Raw genomic sequence first — 17,050 nt, forward strand, 5'->3', positions numbered from 1 at the left:
TATTGCTCCTTTTTGAGTGTAAAACCAAGGACTATGCTTAGGGCCAGTGCTGCAGAAGAAACAGGATTTTCTTTGCCCTTGGTGGCTACGCATTCATAATCATGAATTGCATCTGTGTTGCATCTGCACAGCCCCCCCCATCTTTGCTTTGCTTCTTGGGACACTAAAGTGGAGTGTTTGAAACTGTCTGCTATTCACAAAGAAGTAACCATTATTTTTCATGCCTCCAGGGTTGACTCGTTCTGGATAGGACTACTTGAAGACTTTGGTTGACATCTGAAACCCTCTTCATTCCTCCACACAGTGAAGTGTGATGGACAGTGATGTGCATGTCTACTCAAAAGTAAGTTCTACTGAGTAAATTGGGGCTTTATAGGAGGGCAGCCTAAATTAGCTTCCTTAAATGAATGCAGAGGCTGAAGGACATTAGCAGCCATGCCTGTCAAATGAAACAAATGGCCCACAATTGAAGAAAGTGCTAAAAATATGAGGTCTTCTGTATCTTTCTGAAGTGTCAGGCTGAGTGGAACTGAGATGAGGGGGAAACAAAGTGCACGGAGGGGTGGATGAAACATTACTCACTGTTTGTCTTCAGCTTTCCTGGCTCACTGTTTCGGCTGCCAGCCTGATTAATGGCCTTAACAACAAATATGTACTTGGTGCCACTCTGCAGGCCATGCACCGTGTAGTGGTTTTGCTTGATATTAGGAACAATCATCCAGCTGTCGGCCGAATTACACAGACCTGTAATTTCAAATCAAAACCATTAGTCCAATCCATGGAGGAATTTCTGGAATGCACCTGAACAATGAGGTGAGCCTGAAAAATGTCACTGAAGAATCCAAAAGTAAATAAGCTCTTTGCTTCTCTAAATAGCAAGAACGTGGCCAACTGAATTGTCCACTCACCGAGGACAGATTCAAGCTTTATTTCTTAAAGGATTTTAAACCGCAAATACCTGTTCAGAGTTGCCAGCTGTAAATGATCCACACATATTTAAACTGGCATTTTAAATGGGAGTGTAGTGTAGCTTTCATAACTGAGAGGGCCATGGTTAATTGTCTCTTATTTGCCAATCCTGTCCCCTTGCCCAAACAACCTTTTCATCAGATAAAGTTAGTAGTCTTTACTTGGACTCTGTTATTTTAACTCATGTAATTTTAACTCATGTACAACTACTCAGTCTATGTTTTTATGTTTAGCTTTTCATCCTTTAATTGCCATCTTGTTGTTATAATTGTTCTCTCTGCTTTATATACATTAGAAAATGAAGTTGTTGGGTTTTTTATTTTTTTTAAAAAAAAACTTACAAAAAAAAGTAGCTCGGTGCAGAAGGGTTCTCTGGAAACAGTTATAGTTCCTGTGATAGATAGCGAGAGACAGAATGATTTGAGCAATGTTCCTCATTTTCTGATTCAGGAGGAACAGAGGCATTTGTCCCTCCCAGCTAGATATTTAGCTCATCTTGAGATACCTTCACATAGAAGAGCGTTTACCCTGGCCCGAAATCGCTGTATGCCACCTGCCATTTTGCAAGGGAAATTTAGTCGGGTTCCACTGGGCGAGAGACTTTGCCCGTGTGAGTCCGGTGAGGTAGAGACCATTGAGCACGTGCTTTTGCGATGCCATTTCTATGGCGACCTACGAAATGATCTCATTTATATGACATTGGCTGATCTCCCAGGACAATTGGATAGTTTCTATATGAAATGGCTTCTCTTGGACTCTAACTCAAATGTAACAGCCAAGGTAGCTAAATTCTGCACTAAAGCCATTAAGATTCGGTCCACCCTAATTAATAGCACCCATATTATTTTATGAAAGAGCCAGAGAAGAATCAGAGTCATTATTTGTTATAGTTAATCCTCTGATGTAGTGCTATTTTTATTCAATCATTCCTATATCATGGTTTAAGGATGGTAAATTTTATTAGTCTATAATTCTACAATATATTTTCTATACATATTTTGTGGCTTAGCTCAGTACATTTCTGAGACTGTTTTGGAGGGCAGGGATGTGTTCAGGGGTGAACGAAGGCCTCGTGACACCTGGGGCGGCAAACTGCTATGTACAGCACATGCACCGTATGTAGTGATGCCGCACATGCACAGTACATAGCGGTGACGGAGAGATCCCACCTCCATCCATACGGCTCTTGAGCGGCGCTGGAGGCAAACCACTATGTACAGCGCATGTGCATTGTTACGTACAGCGAATGCATGCGATGCTGCATATGCGCTGTACAAAGCAGTTTGCTGCTGGCACCGGGATCCTCTGCTCGCGGCTACAGCCGCAAATGGAGGATCCTCCATATGCGGCGTGATGGCATGGTGGCTGCTTGCGCCGCTGCGAGCCCTCGCGGGGTGCCTTCTTGGCACCCAGGGCACCCCCGGCCCCCCATTGTGATGCCACTGGAAGTGTCCTCAATTCTGTTCAGTTAAATTAAAAGTGAAAATTAGCACCACAGAAATTTCCTTACCCAGTGGCATAGGTTAAACAGGGCTAGAATTGTATTTCCATTCTCTTTCCCTAGATGAGCATCTGTAGGATACAGTTCAGGCTTGTGCTACTGCAGTGACATTGAACTAGACAGAAGTTTAGACTCCTTCCAGTTTTATGAGCCATAGGCATATGAGCAGAAGTAACAGCTGTGAATTACTACTGTTGCCCATCAATTCAGGTTTCTGATTTCAAAAAGCAAGGCTTTAAAACAAGGAGAGCAAGTTCCCACATGTGGTACAATAATGCATTTTTGAAGCCACATTTTAGAAAATGAATGGAATGCAAATTAGAGACTGGAATAGTGCGTTGACTGTAACAAGGTTATCATGCAGGATTTGTGAGATACTGGAGGCAGGAAGAGAAGGATTTCTTTCTTTTTTCATTTTACAATCTGGAGGTAAATCATTCATAAAACATCTTCTCCAGGATTTGTTGCTATTGAAGTTCAAAAAGCAGATGGGGAAAAAATATTCTCACTGCAAATCCCCCTATTGCTGGACAATGGAACGTTTCAGCAAGACAATGAACTACACCCGCAGTGCAAAAGTCACAGGAAGACTATATAATCTCCTGATCATTTCTGGCACTTAAAATACAAATCTCATTTATAGAAGTGGAAAAAGTGTATCAAGAGAAGGAGACAGACATATGAAGCTTCCCCTCAGGTCTCACACTAGGTTAGGGAAAAATAAATCTGCTGAACGCAGATACTTTTTGAAAATTGTCAAGGGGGTATTTTAATGCATTTATTAAATATAAGGTCTTTGATGATAAAAAGCAGGGTGCCAGAGGCTGACCTTAATGTACAGGTAAGTTCCTGGTTTTTGTTTTTTAAACCCACTACCTATGAATGGGAAGTAAATTTGAATGCACATCCAAAGGCCCATTCTATTATTATTCTTAAATCCCCAGCCAACTTGCAAAAGAATTTCTGCATTCAGACACCAATGTCCTCCCTTGCCTACATAACCATTTCTGCAGCTAGCCACCAATTTTTTTTAATTAAAAGAAAAGAAATGAACATAAAAAGGATTTAGGATAATTGTCTACACATGCATGGATTGGAAATCAAACTGCAGCATCCATAAGATATTATAATGGGTGTCTTCAACAAAGTCTTATTTCAGGATTTCCAAAAGTTGGCTGTTTCTTAATTTACCAGTGTAGTGGCTACACGACAGAGGATTTCTTTCTTTATAAAGTTCATTCTTTAAATAAAAACCCTCATAGACCCAGTTTCGAAATACGTGATGATAGCATAGGCTCAGTGCAGTCCTCTCTTCTGCTCTGCTTTTTGTATGTGCACAGCTGACAACTTTTAGCACACAAACTTTTAGTACATTATGCACAGCCAGTTGCTAAATGAAGTATTACTTACGTAACTTTGATTCCAAAGCATTCAGAAGACAAGTACTGTATATTCCTGCATATAGGACTACTATTTAACCCAGGAACATCTTCTCAAAAGTCGGGGATTGTCTTATACGCCAGGTCGTATTTCTTATATGGCAAGTGTATCCCAAACTATATATTTTAACTGGAAAAGTTGGGGTCATCTTATACGCCCAGTCATATTATACGCCGGAATATACGTAATTGTTCTCAAAGCTATTTCAAAAGGAACTTAATTGAAATGTCTTTTACTTTTTTTTTTTAATGTCAGTTTGGGCAAGGAGTTCATGAGTTTTTGAACACACACCAACCAGTCAATGATTTGTGAATGTTTCTCACAGGGGAAATACTATAAACTAAATGTCAATGGAAAATCAATATGAGATTTTCAGGAAAGCTCTTAAAGGAATCTTTCTTTCAAAGCCCATGCCGATTTTTCTGGTCTGGCACAATCTTTTCCACATGCATCATTGTATGGAATGTTCATTTAGGAGGGGGGGGGGAACCCCACATAATTGACCCAATAACTGCTCCAAATACTTTCCATTATCAGCTATAGGAAATGGAGCACCATGAATGTATTAAGTTCTTTGGCATGCTGCAGCTAACAAAGGGGAGCCTTTATTGTGGGAGTGGGAAGCAACAGCCATACAATTCTGTCTAATCAACCTAGGATAGCCATGACCATTAATGTCAATAGATCTATTCTGAGTAGGGTTAGAACTGGATACAATCCACAGTACCAAAGATAAATCTTCATATGATTCGCCATATTTAAAAATGTGAAAATCCAGACACAAACATTGATGAGCTGGCTATGTCCAGGAAATTCAGAACCTATGGCACCTTATCATATGATGGGTTCATAATGACAGAAATATTCCCATCCCAGCAGAATCCATGCTCTCAACAAACAGTGAAGCTCTTCCTTTCTTAAATTATGGCAAGAGGCACGCTAAAAGCCTATCTAGATATAATCCCATTTTGACAACAAATTTCACCCCTTGTTTATCTGAATAAATCTCTGCATTACACCCCACCCCTAAAGAAATTAAGCCTCTGAAGCGATCCCTTTAAAAAATAATGTGCGGCCATATATCAAGAATGATACATTTATGGTGTCACTAGGGAATGAATGCATGGCAGTTGCACATGGTCTGCTATGCTATCTGCTTCCTCTTCAGTAATTCACTGGCAGACACCAAAGATGATGACCCTCTCAAGAATGAGCCATGCACTTCCCTGGCTACAGATTATCTGTGATTACCAGCAAATTTTAGTCACTTTCAAAAAAGAGAAACAATAATAAACACCTGGTATGCATACTACAAGACCACAATGTTGCAAAAATGTAAGAACGAAATTTTAACTTGTTTCAGTTACAGTGATAATATTGGTGTAACACAGGGGTGTCAAACTCAAATTCATCGGGGGGCCGCATCAGCAGTTTGCTCACCCTCAAAGGGCCGGTTGTATCTGTAGGACTATGTGTCCACTCTTTATTATTATAAATTATTGTCACTGCATTCAATTATTACTGTTTTTTGTAATAATGTAAGTAATAACTAGCTCTGAAAGCAAAAACATAGTCAGAATAATGGCAAGTAGGTATTCAAATGTACAATTATTGTACAATTTATTGAAAAATGATTTTTGGTAACAGAGAGTAATTTTTTAAAAAAACATACAAATATTGCCAAACACTGTTTATTACACATGTGGCAAACACAAGGCATTAACTTTTTTTTAAACTTTTCTGACTAGATTTTACTCGCTTGCGGGGTTCTTCTCTCCTCTTTTATAATGGGCTAATTCTTGTTTTGTTTTTGGAACCGAGAGGAAATGCCTCTTAGACATTAGCTCCCTCCCTTCTTGGGTTAGAATGGAAAAGGTGGGGGAGGACTGCAGCTGACAAATATTATCCCTCCTTGCCATCGATCGGAGAGTGTATAGATGTGAGATCTTGAGGCGGCTGCAAAGCGGCTGCTCCCCGTTGTCTCCTAGCTCTCTCGCTCTCCCCCTCAGAGGCTCCCGGCTTGTCCTCCTCCCCTCCCTCCCTCCCTCCTTCTCTCCCTCCCTCCCTCCTCTCTCTCCCTCCCTCCCTCCCGCCTTCTTTCCATCCATCCCCGCTTGTTCTCCTCCCCTTTCCCTCTCTTTAAAATTGATTTCAAGGCGCTGCCAGCCCGAGAGCAGCTGTTGAGCTCTCCAGAGGGAAAGTGAGCGCTCGCTTCCCTGTCAATAGCCTCCCCACTTCTCAAACAGAAAACAATCCTCCGTGAGCTGAAACTGCCCGACCAGCCATCCCTCTCTGGTGCCAGCAGAGATCTCTTTCCCCGTCCCCAGCTCCTCAAGCCCCTTCCTTTGCATCAGCCTGCAACTCCAGCCTTGCCGCCTAACCGGACTTCTCTCGAAAGCAGCGGAAGAAAGGCAGCGGGTGAATGAGCTGATGGTACCCAGCAGCCCAAGGGTTAATCTGCCCGGGTGGGCTCCGGCTGCTTCTGAGAGCCTCCCTCCCTCCCTCCCTGCGTCTCCAGCGGCCACTAACCTTGCTCAATGGCTCAGGAAACGACCCACTCTTGTCGCCGCCATTCATTTCAGGGGGCTTTGCAGGGCGAACTCCCATGGAAATGAATGGCACTTGCGCAGTAGGGTCGATCTCTCTCTCTCTCTCTCTCTGTTCAGCTGGGGGGGGGGGTCCAACAGGAACCCCCGGCACTCACGCGGCGGCGGTCTCAGTGGCTTAGGAGCCCTTTGGGCAGCGCGAACACGCTGGCTGCCCTCAGGAGCTCCGTGGCGCGCGCCGTGATGCCTCGCCGGAAGCCCAGCAAAGAGAAATTCTCCCGCTGCAGCTGGACTCCGCCCCCCTGAGCCCTATTGGCTGGCAGAGGGTATGATGCGGCGGCGGGGAGGGGCTGGTGCAGGGGGCCAACTACGCCCCCCTGCAGACGCGGGAGTCGGCCCCAGGCAGCACAGGGCGGCGGCGGCGGTGGCAGTGGCGGCAGCGGGCGGCGGGCGGGCTGCTCAGCGCCCCCTGCATTCTGGCGCTCTAGGCCACATGACGAGGTCTCGCGGGCCGCATGGCGAGGTCTCGCGGGCCGCATTTGGCCCGCGGGCCTTGGGTCTGACACCCGTGGTGTAACAAGTATCAACACAGGAAAAGGTTTTTCCTCTCCATAGGTCAGTTTTGTTCTCCCAGGCTAGAGCAGAAGTTTGAAAACAGCTAGAAAAAGAAGCCAGTCAGGAAAGTAAATACATTCTAGAACAGGCATCCCCAAACTGCAGCCCTCGAGATGTTTTGGCCTACAACTCCCATGGTCCCTAACAGGACCAGTGGTCGGGGAAGATGGGAATTGTAGTCCAAAACATCTGGAGGGCCGAAGTTTGGAGATGCCTGTTCTAGAGATACATAAATATGATTCCTGCTCAGAAGAGGGAAACTGGAAAACTCACCAATCATCACACCACCATCTAAGAACCTTGCACATGGGAATCTCTGAATCTCCCAGGTCCTCGTCTGACACTCTGACTAGTATATGCCACACAGGCAATAAACAGCAATAAATAACCCCACATTTTGGTATAACTGCTGGGTTATTCAAACCATGACATACAATTAATACTTGGCCTCTCCACCCCTTTAAGACAAGATACTGAGTCACTATTAAGCTACATTTCATAGAGTTGAGACTAACATCCTTCACTGGCTTTCTCACAATGCAGAAGCTTTGTTCTAAAGTCCCACCCTAGTGCTTTTCAGCTGACCTAATGTCTTTACTGCCATCCTCCAGTTTGCCTTCTGTCAGCGTAATACCATGCATAGATATGGGTCAGACAGAATGAAGTGCAGCTTATTATCACTTCATTCTCTCTTCTTGTCAGTGATTAACCAAAGAAACATCTAGCCCTTTCCGTGTCTTCTTCACTTCATCTATTTTGCTCTAATGCTTTTGCAGAACTCTCAAGATTATTTGCAGCCAGGCTATCTGCAGACTTCTAGTGCCTAAGGAAGATTTTCTTCCTGCGCAACATATATATTTTCTTCCTACACAACTCCATTAAACATTTAGACGTCGTTGATGTAAATTAAGCGCTATCTGGAAAATTCATGAAACCTTTTAGACATATGCTTTCAATATTTTAGAATTCAGAATTCAAATCACACCACTATATTTACTAAGGTGTCTTAAGTTTTGAACCATGAAACTAAAACACCTGTTGCCTGGTTCAGCCAATCCCTTTCCATCAGTAAATAGAGAGTTTACTTCAAATCTGGAGTTCAAAATACCAAATGGACACCAATGTTAGAACCCATATCAGAATGCATGCAGAAGTTGACTCCACTCCTGATGTTCAGTCCAAACTAGCATAGATAGCATGACTGCACAATCCTATATTTCAACAAAGAATCTCTAGGAACTGCTTTATTTATAAAATGGACCAGCTGCGTTTTTTAAAACTTAAAAATGTCCAAGGTTGCATACAAAAATAAAAGCATGCCACATAAACACAAATAAATAGCGAAATACACCAACAGATGGTCACAATTAAATAAAAAGCACCACATCTTAATAATTGTTCTTGTTAATAGTATTTTTTTTGCATTTTATATTTGGAGAAGGAAACTAATTCAGAGGAAAAAATACATGACTTGTAAAATATATACACAAACTCAATAACCCAAACCTTTCCACCTTCAGCATTAATTAATGCTCTGTCATCACTAAACACTTCAGAATAAGCAATAATTTAAATAACATAAACTAATAGAAACTGTATAGCTTTATCACTGACATAATGATATTTGACTGATGCATGACATTGATGAGTAAGGGCTAGCAAGTTAAACTTGATCTCTGATAAAATAAACAGGTCCATTATGGAAATGAGATTGATTTTTATTTTTATTATTAAAAAAACCTCTCTAGGTAATATCTAATGCTATTGTTCACCTATAAAATGGGTTTTGATCCATAGAGGCATCCATTAATGTAAGAGAAGGAAAAGCAGCTTTCTTTGATTCCCCATTCTTCCTGCAACCACCAGCGTCCCCTAAAACTATTTCAGAGGGTTGAGGGATCGTCTAGAACACTGCAGAGTAAATCACCTCCCATTTCCTTATGTTAGCAGATGATGGTGCTAGATCAAAAGCCACCCCAAAATGGAAAGAAAGCTTTGGATTTGACCCATCAGATTTATTTTTATTGCTGTATCTATAGTTGATGTACTGTTAACACACTGATGGGAGTATTGCCACTGTCCTGTACAGATTACTGGCAGAAGATGGAAGCGTTGACATAAATTGAGGAAAGGCTATAGGGTCTTTCTGTTTTCTATTTGACTTGTTGGAAATCAAAATCAAACATGAGATATAAAATGATTCGTACTTACTAACTACATTAGCTTGCCCAGTGAAAATGGTATACTGCAACTCATAGGAGACCACACTGAATTCATCATCTGACGTCCAGTGGACTGTGATTGTGTCATAAGAAGCTGTACAAAGCTCTTCTCTAATGGTTGGGGGGTTTGGAGCTGTGGAAAATTAAAACCAACTGTTAACATTCGTCACATAACTTCCCCCCTTCATTCCAATCATTCATCCCATTTGTCACATTCACTTCTTCTCTACAGTCTCGCATGATGTTCAAAAGGTTGTCAGCTATGCGCAGTGCTTTTTTCTGGGGGGAAAAGGTGGGGAAGGGACTCACAGCGAAAAAAATAAATGGCTAGATAGGTTAGGTACCGTATATTCTGGCGTATAAGATGACTGGGCGTATAAGATGACCCCCAACTTTTCCAGTTAAAATATATAGTTTGGGATACACTTGCCGTATAAGAAATACGACCTGGCGTATAAGACGACCCCCGACTTTTGAGAAGATGTTCCTAGGTTAAAAAGTAGTCTTATACGCAGGAATATAGAGTATGTTGTGGGCCCAGTTGCAGTGCCACCCCCCACCTCCAGGCAGAGGCTAAATGTAAGACACAATTAATAAACAATGATCTGGGTTAGAAATGGCCACAACTCTATTGATTAGAGATGTAGATGGATTTTTGGCTTGGGCATTGGGTGGGTTAAGCAAATAGACAGACAGATATAGATTTATCTATCTATCTATGCATACACATGCACAGACATACACTATACATTCTAGTATCTTACCTGTAAGATAATCAAGGCATTCCAGTAGTTTCTTCTCTCTGGTAAAATCTAGCGCAAAGGTGTCAAAAGTGTCATTGAGATTAATTTCAGGAATTAGAACCTGGGAAGATGCTGTTGCCATGGCGACTCTGCAGTGGAAGAAACAGGTCTTATTTAGAGCCTGGGTTCAGGCTGGGAAATTATTTTGTTGTCAAGGGTACATGACATACATAACACAAGTGGGGAGGGGAGGGAAGTGTGCTTGGGGCTTGTGCTGAATGCCGTTTCTACTTCACCTAATAGCAATGAACATTCCCATGGCCATTGGAACACAGAAAAAGTCCATATTATACTTGGTCAGACAAATCTATCTAGTGCAGTATTTCCCACTCTGGTTGACAGTAGCTCTTCAGGTCTTGGAAAGGGGCCTTTTACACCAACTGCTACCTACTCTTTTAAACTGGAAATGCCAGGGACTTGACCTATGACCTACTGTAGGCAACGCAGTACTCTACAGTCCCTATTAGCCAATGTGATCAGGGGGGCCCTGCTACCTACTAGTAATGCAAAGAGGCAAATTTAGGCAGTCTTGAGCCCCAGCTTATCTTATTTTAGAAAGAAGACACAGGGAAGAAATATTCTTTCAGTCCAAACAAGCCTGTAGTTGCTCTAAGATTCACTGTGGGAGTCATATTGCCAAGCATCAAAACTACTCAAAGTAATGTCATACTTATGTTATGTTGCTTTTCTTTTTAAAAAAAGCATCTCAAGTTAAGACTGGGGTGAATGAGGTGAACAATGCCCCCTTTTTTGGTCATCACAATATCTTTTTGCAACACAGTAAACTGAATGGGGCTTCTTTATTCTGCTGAAAAATTTGACTGTGATTCAGCTTAAGCATTAAATGTGCTGGGGTTAAGCACAGGAAAGAAACATCAGAATGAGGGTTTTATTTCATACCATTCAAGGAATCCCGCAGAAGCGTGCAGTATTTATTTCTTGTAGAAAATGATATTGGCAGGCGTTCTTTTGCACTTTTTCTTAACACAGCTCCACTAACTAGCATGCTATTCCAGGTGTTCAAACATTTTCTTTTTTATAAAGAGAGCACTTCTCCAGCTTATAGCAGCTACACCATTTTAACTCTGCAATTTGCTGGGTGAAGCTAAAGCCGTAATATTTCATTAATGGGGGTGGGAAGCTGTATAGGTTTGTTTGTTTTGGAGCTTGTATTTAGTTTTGGACAAGTCTCAGCACTGTACAAAAGCTTACAAAGCAATGAAGTTTTCAGTCGGGGATCTCAAAGACATGACAATGCATACCAGAACAGTAAGTGGATTATTGTGTTTTGAGAAGATTCAAAAGAAAATTCACATTCACTCAGGCATAGAGAATAAGCTTCCTTCTTGTACAGTGGGGAATAAGCGAATCTTGCCTGTTTGGAAGCAGCTACACACTTTCAATCAGTTGCACTCATAATATATACTAAATCAAAATGTTTTGATTGCTCCAGTAGTCTGATTTCCCAAAATGGAAGATTTAATTCTCCGCCTAGTACTGAAAACTCAGGTTCAAAACTCATGGTAATGACTTCAGTCTCATTTTATTACATCTAAAATTTAGTATGAATTATGCATTTTCATGAATTGCGTAACTTCTTCTGGTTCAGATGAATGCTGAAAAATAGCCCCTTATTCCAAAGGATGTACAGTTATTTCCCCAGCTCTAAAAAGATATGTAATGCAAACATGCTGTCTAAATAAAGCAGACATCATGCTGGTAGCTCCTACACAATCATCCTGAGGAATGGGAGTGCATGTAGTTACTGCCTTCCTTATAATTATGATGAATTCATTTATATACCACTTACATGCCAAAATGGCTTTGAAGCAGAAGTTTCATTTTTTATTAAATATTGTCTGTCCATTGGGTGCAACTACTAAGATTTCTATGGTGCTTGCAATACTTTCCAAGCAGAAACCATTTTGAATGTCTTGACCCCCATGTACAGTGGTAACTCTACTTACGAATAACTCTACTTACGAATGGAGCTCCGTCTGCCATCTTGGATGCATTTTAGATAGGATTTTTTCTACTTACGAATTTTTAGATAGGGTTGCTTCTACTTACGATTTTTTTCTCCCATTGCATTCCTATGGGATTCGACTTACAATTTTTTCCGACTTACAAATGTGCATTCGGAACGCATTAAATTTGTAAGTAGAGGTACCACTGTATATGGAAGCACAACTTGGTTACAAATGCTCCTGAGGTTAACCTACCATCCTTATTAAAAAAAGAATTAAAAATTGGTCCTTGCATAGCACACAGCTTCTGGGACCTAAGCCTGTGGATCAATCTAGATTTGACATTAATTGTGTATTTGCATTTAACATGCAGAGTTTTGTTTTGTTTTTTAATGTAACTTGCGGCCAGGGGAGTGGGACCCCATTACTGGGATCAAAAGAGGCATGAAAAGGGAGTTTAATGCTGGCAAAAATATATCCTCCATATTGGGAAGAAAGCTTCCATTGGAGCAATTGGCTGTCCCAAATGAAAACACAGGAAGTAATACAAGGTTTTTGCTGTGCACATTTTCAGCAATGCATTTTCAGGGGCTGATCTGTTCTTTTCTGTACCTGTGTTCTTTTCTACACAACAGCATCTTTCTATTTTCTATATTTTAAAGCAGAAATGTAGTTACCATGATGTGAAAGAAAGAAACCCAATTCAAATAGCTGCAGGAAATTTGGGATCCTTAAAAGAACCTGGAGTTTGAAATGAAGCTTTTGCCCACTTAAAACAGGATGTGAAATGTAAGTAGTATTTTGTTTTCTGCTTATTAGATATAACTTCTCCAAACTGGTGGTATAACATTTTAATGATTTGTCAAACCCTCTTCTATGACAGGGTTGAGAAGCAGCTATAGCTAACAGTCAGGGATGATGGGAGTTGTAGTTCAGCAATACTTGGAGGGCAATATTTTTAACATCAGTAATTACATCTGTAAATACCCCCCCCCCCAGATTTCCTTAAATGGTACCATTTTGATAATAATTTCTATTAAATATGTGGAAGCATCTATAGCCTTGCAGTTTCCTATATATTTCCAGAAGAAGTTTTCTCAACAATGTTTGGCATTTTGTTTTTGAATACAGTCGTACCTTGGATCCCAAACACCTTGGAACTCAGTCGTTTTGGCTCCCAAATGCTGCAAACCTGCAAGTGATTGTTCCGGTTTGCAAATGTTTCTTTTTTTGAAGCCGAACGTCTGACAGGGCTTCCGATCGGCTGCAGGAGCTTCCTGCAGCCAATCAGAAGCCACACTTTAGTTTCCGAACATTTTTGGAAGTTGCATGGACTTCCGGAACGAATTCCATTTGACTTCCAAGGTACGACTGTACTGGCCACCGGGGACAAACAAAGTGGAGGATTAGCCACATTGTACTTTATAAGATCTTCAGAACCACCTGACTGGAGTGTTCCCTGTGTGCTTGTGGCATTACCTTTCAGTTATGTTTTTAGCAGACTGCAAGAAGCGTGCGTGATCATTCTCCTTCAGAGATTGCTCAGCTTGCGAGATCAGAGAAGTGGAGCGCTCAATACACTGCTTGCAATTAGCTATCTGCTGGGCGAGTTTCCTCAGTCTCACCACCTACAAAAGGGGAGAGAAGAATATAAGGAAAAAAGTCAGGTGCATGAACTCAAAAACTGTGCTTTTCTACAATTTTACCATTCTTCAAGGCCACGGCATGAATTGGGTGCTAATGCGAGTGGCTTAACTGAAAAGCAAAAGTACCATTTACACCTGCTCTCTCTGAGCCTATATTGTTCCAAGTAAAAGCTTTATTCTCCTCACTGGGGAGATCCAAAGTAAGCACAGCTGGCAGATTTTTTTCCAATGGAAGGAAACATCACTTCCCATCGGTCTCTGCTTCTCAGATAACAAAAGCCTATTGTGATGGCCAGTTCCTCCAAAATGATGTCTTCAAAGCAGCTTACAAGGTGTGCTACATATTGCTATAAATTCCCGAGCTTGTTTACAGGAAAAAAAAGTGACTGAAAGGAGTAATTCATGGGAACTGACAATAAAATAAATGTTAAGTCTCAGCTGCTTCTATTTCTTCAGCTTTGTCTTGGGTTGAATTTAGTTAAGTAGAAAACACTGTGATGTTTGTTATATGCTGGAAAATGTGTATACTGCACGCAACTTCTGCAGCGGGGGCAGGCAGGCACTTACTGAAATGTAAGTGGAAACTATCTGAAGTTGTGAATTTAAAGCTTGCCTATCTACAGCTGATAGAAGATACTGTCCTGCAATGCCCCCAGATCACAGGAAGCCCCCCCCCCTCAGCAGAGTGTCATTAACATCAACATTGCTGGATATTCCAAATGGAAAGGGAAGAGGAAGGAAATCTAATAACTCTGTACCTAAGAAACACATTAAGCTCTGATTACATGTTTAAAAAACAGGAAATTGATAATTAAGTAGACTGGCAGCAAGTTTGGAATTTTATAGTAAAGATAACACAAAAAATACTTGCAGGGTTGCACTTATTAAGCAATAAACATTGCATATCATGACTCTGCTGGCAGACAATTAACTAAGATAAGAGTTTTGTATTCTGACTTTAAGGCCACAACAAACATGAGATTTATGTCTGCAGTCCACCATCAGAGTATTTCGTTGAAAGTAAGCTTTAAGTCCAAACCACTTTAATTCTATTTCATTTTAGAAAAATGTGGAATGCCGTTTACATTGAATCCTAAACAAGTTTCCTAAGATGTGTCATGTGTCTATGGTTCAGCTTGATCCAGTGTGTGCGTGTGTGTGTTAGTGTTAGAATAGGTGCCTTAAAGAATTCACCCTGGATTGTGTCACAGGAAACACCCGGAAGTCAATGTTGGTTGGTTCCTGCCTCTCCCTCTTATAGGTGATGAAGTAACAAAAAAGCTTTTAAAAGAATAATTTTTGCCAACAACACTAGTGTTCTGTAGATTATTTTTTTAAACACCCTAACATTTTTAAATAGTAACTGTTTTTATACTTATATTCTGGCCAGCACCGGAGACTACATTTGTTCCTTAAATCTGTATTTTGGTGGATCAACATTTTAAAGTATTGTGAGGAGATAACTCATTAAGTATTAGCCTAATTGGCTTGAATATCCAAACATGAATGTGGTGATTGTTTTTAAAATACTCTAATACCAGAAACAGGATAAGCAATGCAGTCACTTAACTGCTAGGGAGTAAGGTACGTGTGACAGTCACACAGATAAATTCTACATTGCTATTAGCATTTTGGGGAAAATAACTGCATTTTACCAGGTACAAAATATAAACAGACCCAGTTCTGGGTGGAAATGCAATAATACCACAAAGCAAAAGCAACTTCAGCAGCAGATATCTGGAAACAGTTGATAAAGCCTATATCTCATTTCCTCCTGTTCTTTGCTGAACCATGTGGACCTTTGATACTCATTTCGGGATCTATTTGAGCTTCCATGAAATTATCTAAGAAAAGTTGTGCAGGTTTCAACTTCACCAAAGGCAATGCTAAAAATTCTCATTTCGTTTATTCAATAAACTTCTATACTTACTTCATCATAAATAACCCCAGGACAGCTTGTATGTTAAAAATATTACAACTATACAAGCTAACAGCAGAAAGCTGTCTCCCTTTACCAAAGGATACCTCAACTCCCCCAATTGCCTTGGTGGGGTGGTATGTCAAAATCTGTACAATGTAGATGTCGGCCTACATTTTAATTTGTAAATATTTTTCGTTAAAGATTTCTGGAATTGCAAAGGTGTGTGCAGTGTCTCTCATATTTTAACATGTATCACTTTTGCAAATCAGTTTCATTTGTTAAGATAGGAGGGTGGATGGGGGTGAGAGTAGGTGACGATGTAACCAGAAATGTCATAACCAGACATTGGAGAGACCTGTCAGGAGTAAGCATGGACCAATGGTACCAAGTAGTATGGGAAACAGCCTTACTAGAAAAACTAACCAACAAGCTGAAACTCACACGGGAACAAATAGAAGAGGATGCCTTCACCCCGGTATGGTTCCCCTTTGTCTCACACACACAGCCCAACAAGATAATGACAAAAATTTACCGCCAGCATACAAATCAGTATGGCTAACCTGACCCAAAAATACCCACCCACCCCACGCACACACAAAAACAAAGACCATCATAGCCAATCACAAATGAACAACCACATCCTTGGCCAACCCCAATCTCTCTCATCATCAAAAGAACACAAGCGAATAAAGGAATGCCAGGCTACATTTTTAGATTGGAAGAGCACCAAGCTTTTTTCTTTTAGCATTGTGGGCAAACATTATTATCATTTTTCACTTCTCAGCACATTACCAGAGAAATGTCTTGCGTTACATTTTAATCTTGCAGTGGGACCACATGAAGGGCTAAAACCGAGAGGCAGAGTATGGCAAATCTGCTGGGTTGCTTAACCATATGGTCAAACTGCTAATCCAGCTGGTGAAACACCTGCTTAATTTGCTGGAAAAAATGTATTTTCCTTCCTTGGAAAATAACTGTGCTTCTGCTGTCAGCAGAAAAAGAGACTTTGGGAATAAGCGCAAGCCTTGTTTGAGAAAGCAGTGTCTCAGGCTTGTTAAAGCACTTCTTTCATAGCCCAATGGCATAAAGCAATGAAAAAGAATCACTTCTGTCAATAATAATACCAATAAGCCTTTTCCTTCCCTTCAACACAAACCCTGGGTCTGAGCAGGCCTGTCTGACTCAATGGAAAGTTTGCCATGAACTTTGGTGCAAAAATGTGGGTTTTCACTGCAATCATGTAACCAAGGCGATTATACAGAAGGTTGTCACATGAGATCCTGGAGGGAGCTGTATTTTGCTAATAGCATAAAGAAGTTCAGGGCCTGTCAAACAACAACTTGGGGAATGGTGGTCTTCAAGCATATTTGAGTCAGCTCTTGCCTACAGGGCTTTTTATTTTAAGTTAATTGGAATATCT

At 41.0% G+C, this 17,050-nt stretch overlaps 1 protein-coding gene and 1 long non-coding RNA gene across 7 annotated transcripts in view; one reads left to right on the plus strand and one right to left on the minus strand.

Moving 5' to 3' along the window:
- MID1 (midline 1) overlaps positions 1-17,050 on the minus strand; it is a 205,073-nt gene that overhangs the window by 2,881 nt on the left and 185,142 nt on the right. For all 6 annotated transcript variants that reach the window (XM_035114514.3, XM_035114515.3, XM_088667717.1 and 3 more), the window contains exons 5-8: positions 13,543-13,691; positions 10,058-10,185; positions 9,283-9,426; positions 583-744 (exon numbers count right to left, since the gene is read on the minus strand). In XM_035114514.3, coding sequence (XP_034970405.1) covers positions 583-744; positions 9,283-9,426; positions 10,058-10,185; positions 13,543-13,691 — 583 coding nt within the window. The remainder of the gene's footprint in view (positions 1-582; positions 745-9,282; positions 9,427-10,057; positions 10,186-13,542; positions 13,692-17,050) is intronic.
- On the plus strand, positions 222-14,146 carry LOC148685901 (uncharacterized). The gene is made up of 2 exons (XR_015949506.1): positions 222-343; positions 12,729-14,146. It is a non-coding gene; the product is annotated as an uncharacterized LOC148685901 (long non-coding RNA).

The sequence above is a fragment of the Zootoca vivipara genome, chromosome 4 (genome assembly GCF_965207765.1).
Source record: "Zootoca vivipara chromosome 4, rZooViv2.hap1.1, whole genome shotgun sequence".
NCBI classification, from domain to species: domain Eukaryota; kingdom Metazoa; phylum Chordata; class Lepidosauria; order Squamata; family Lacertidae; genus Zootoca; species Zootoca vivipara.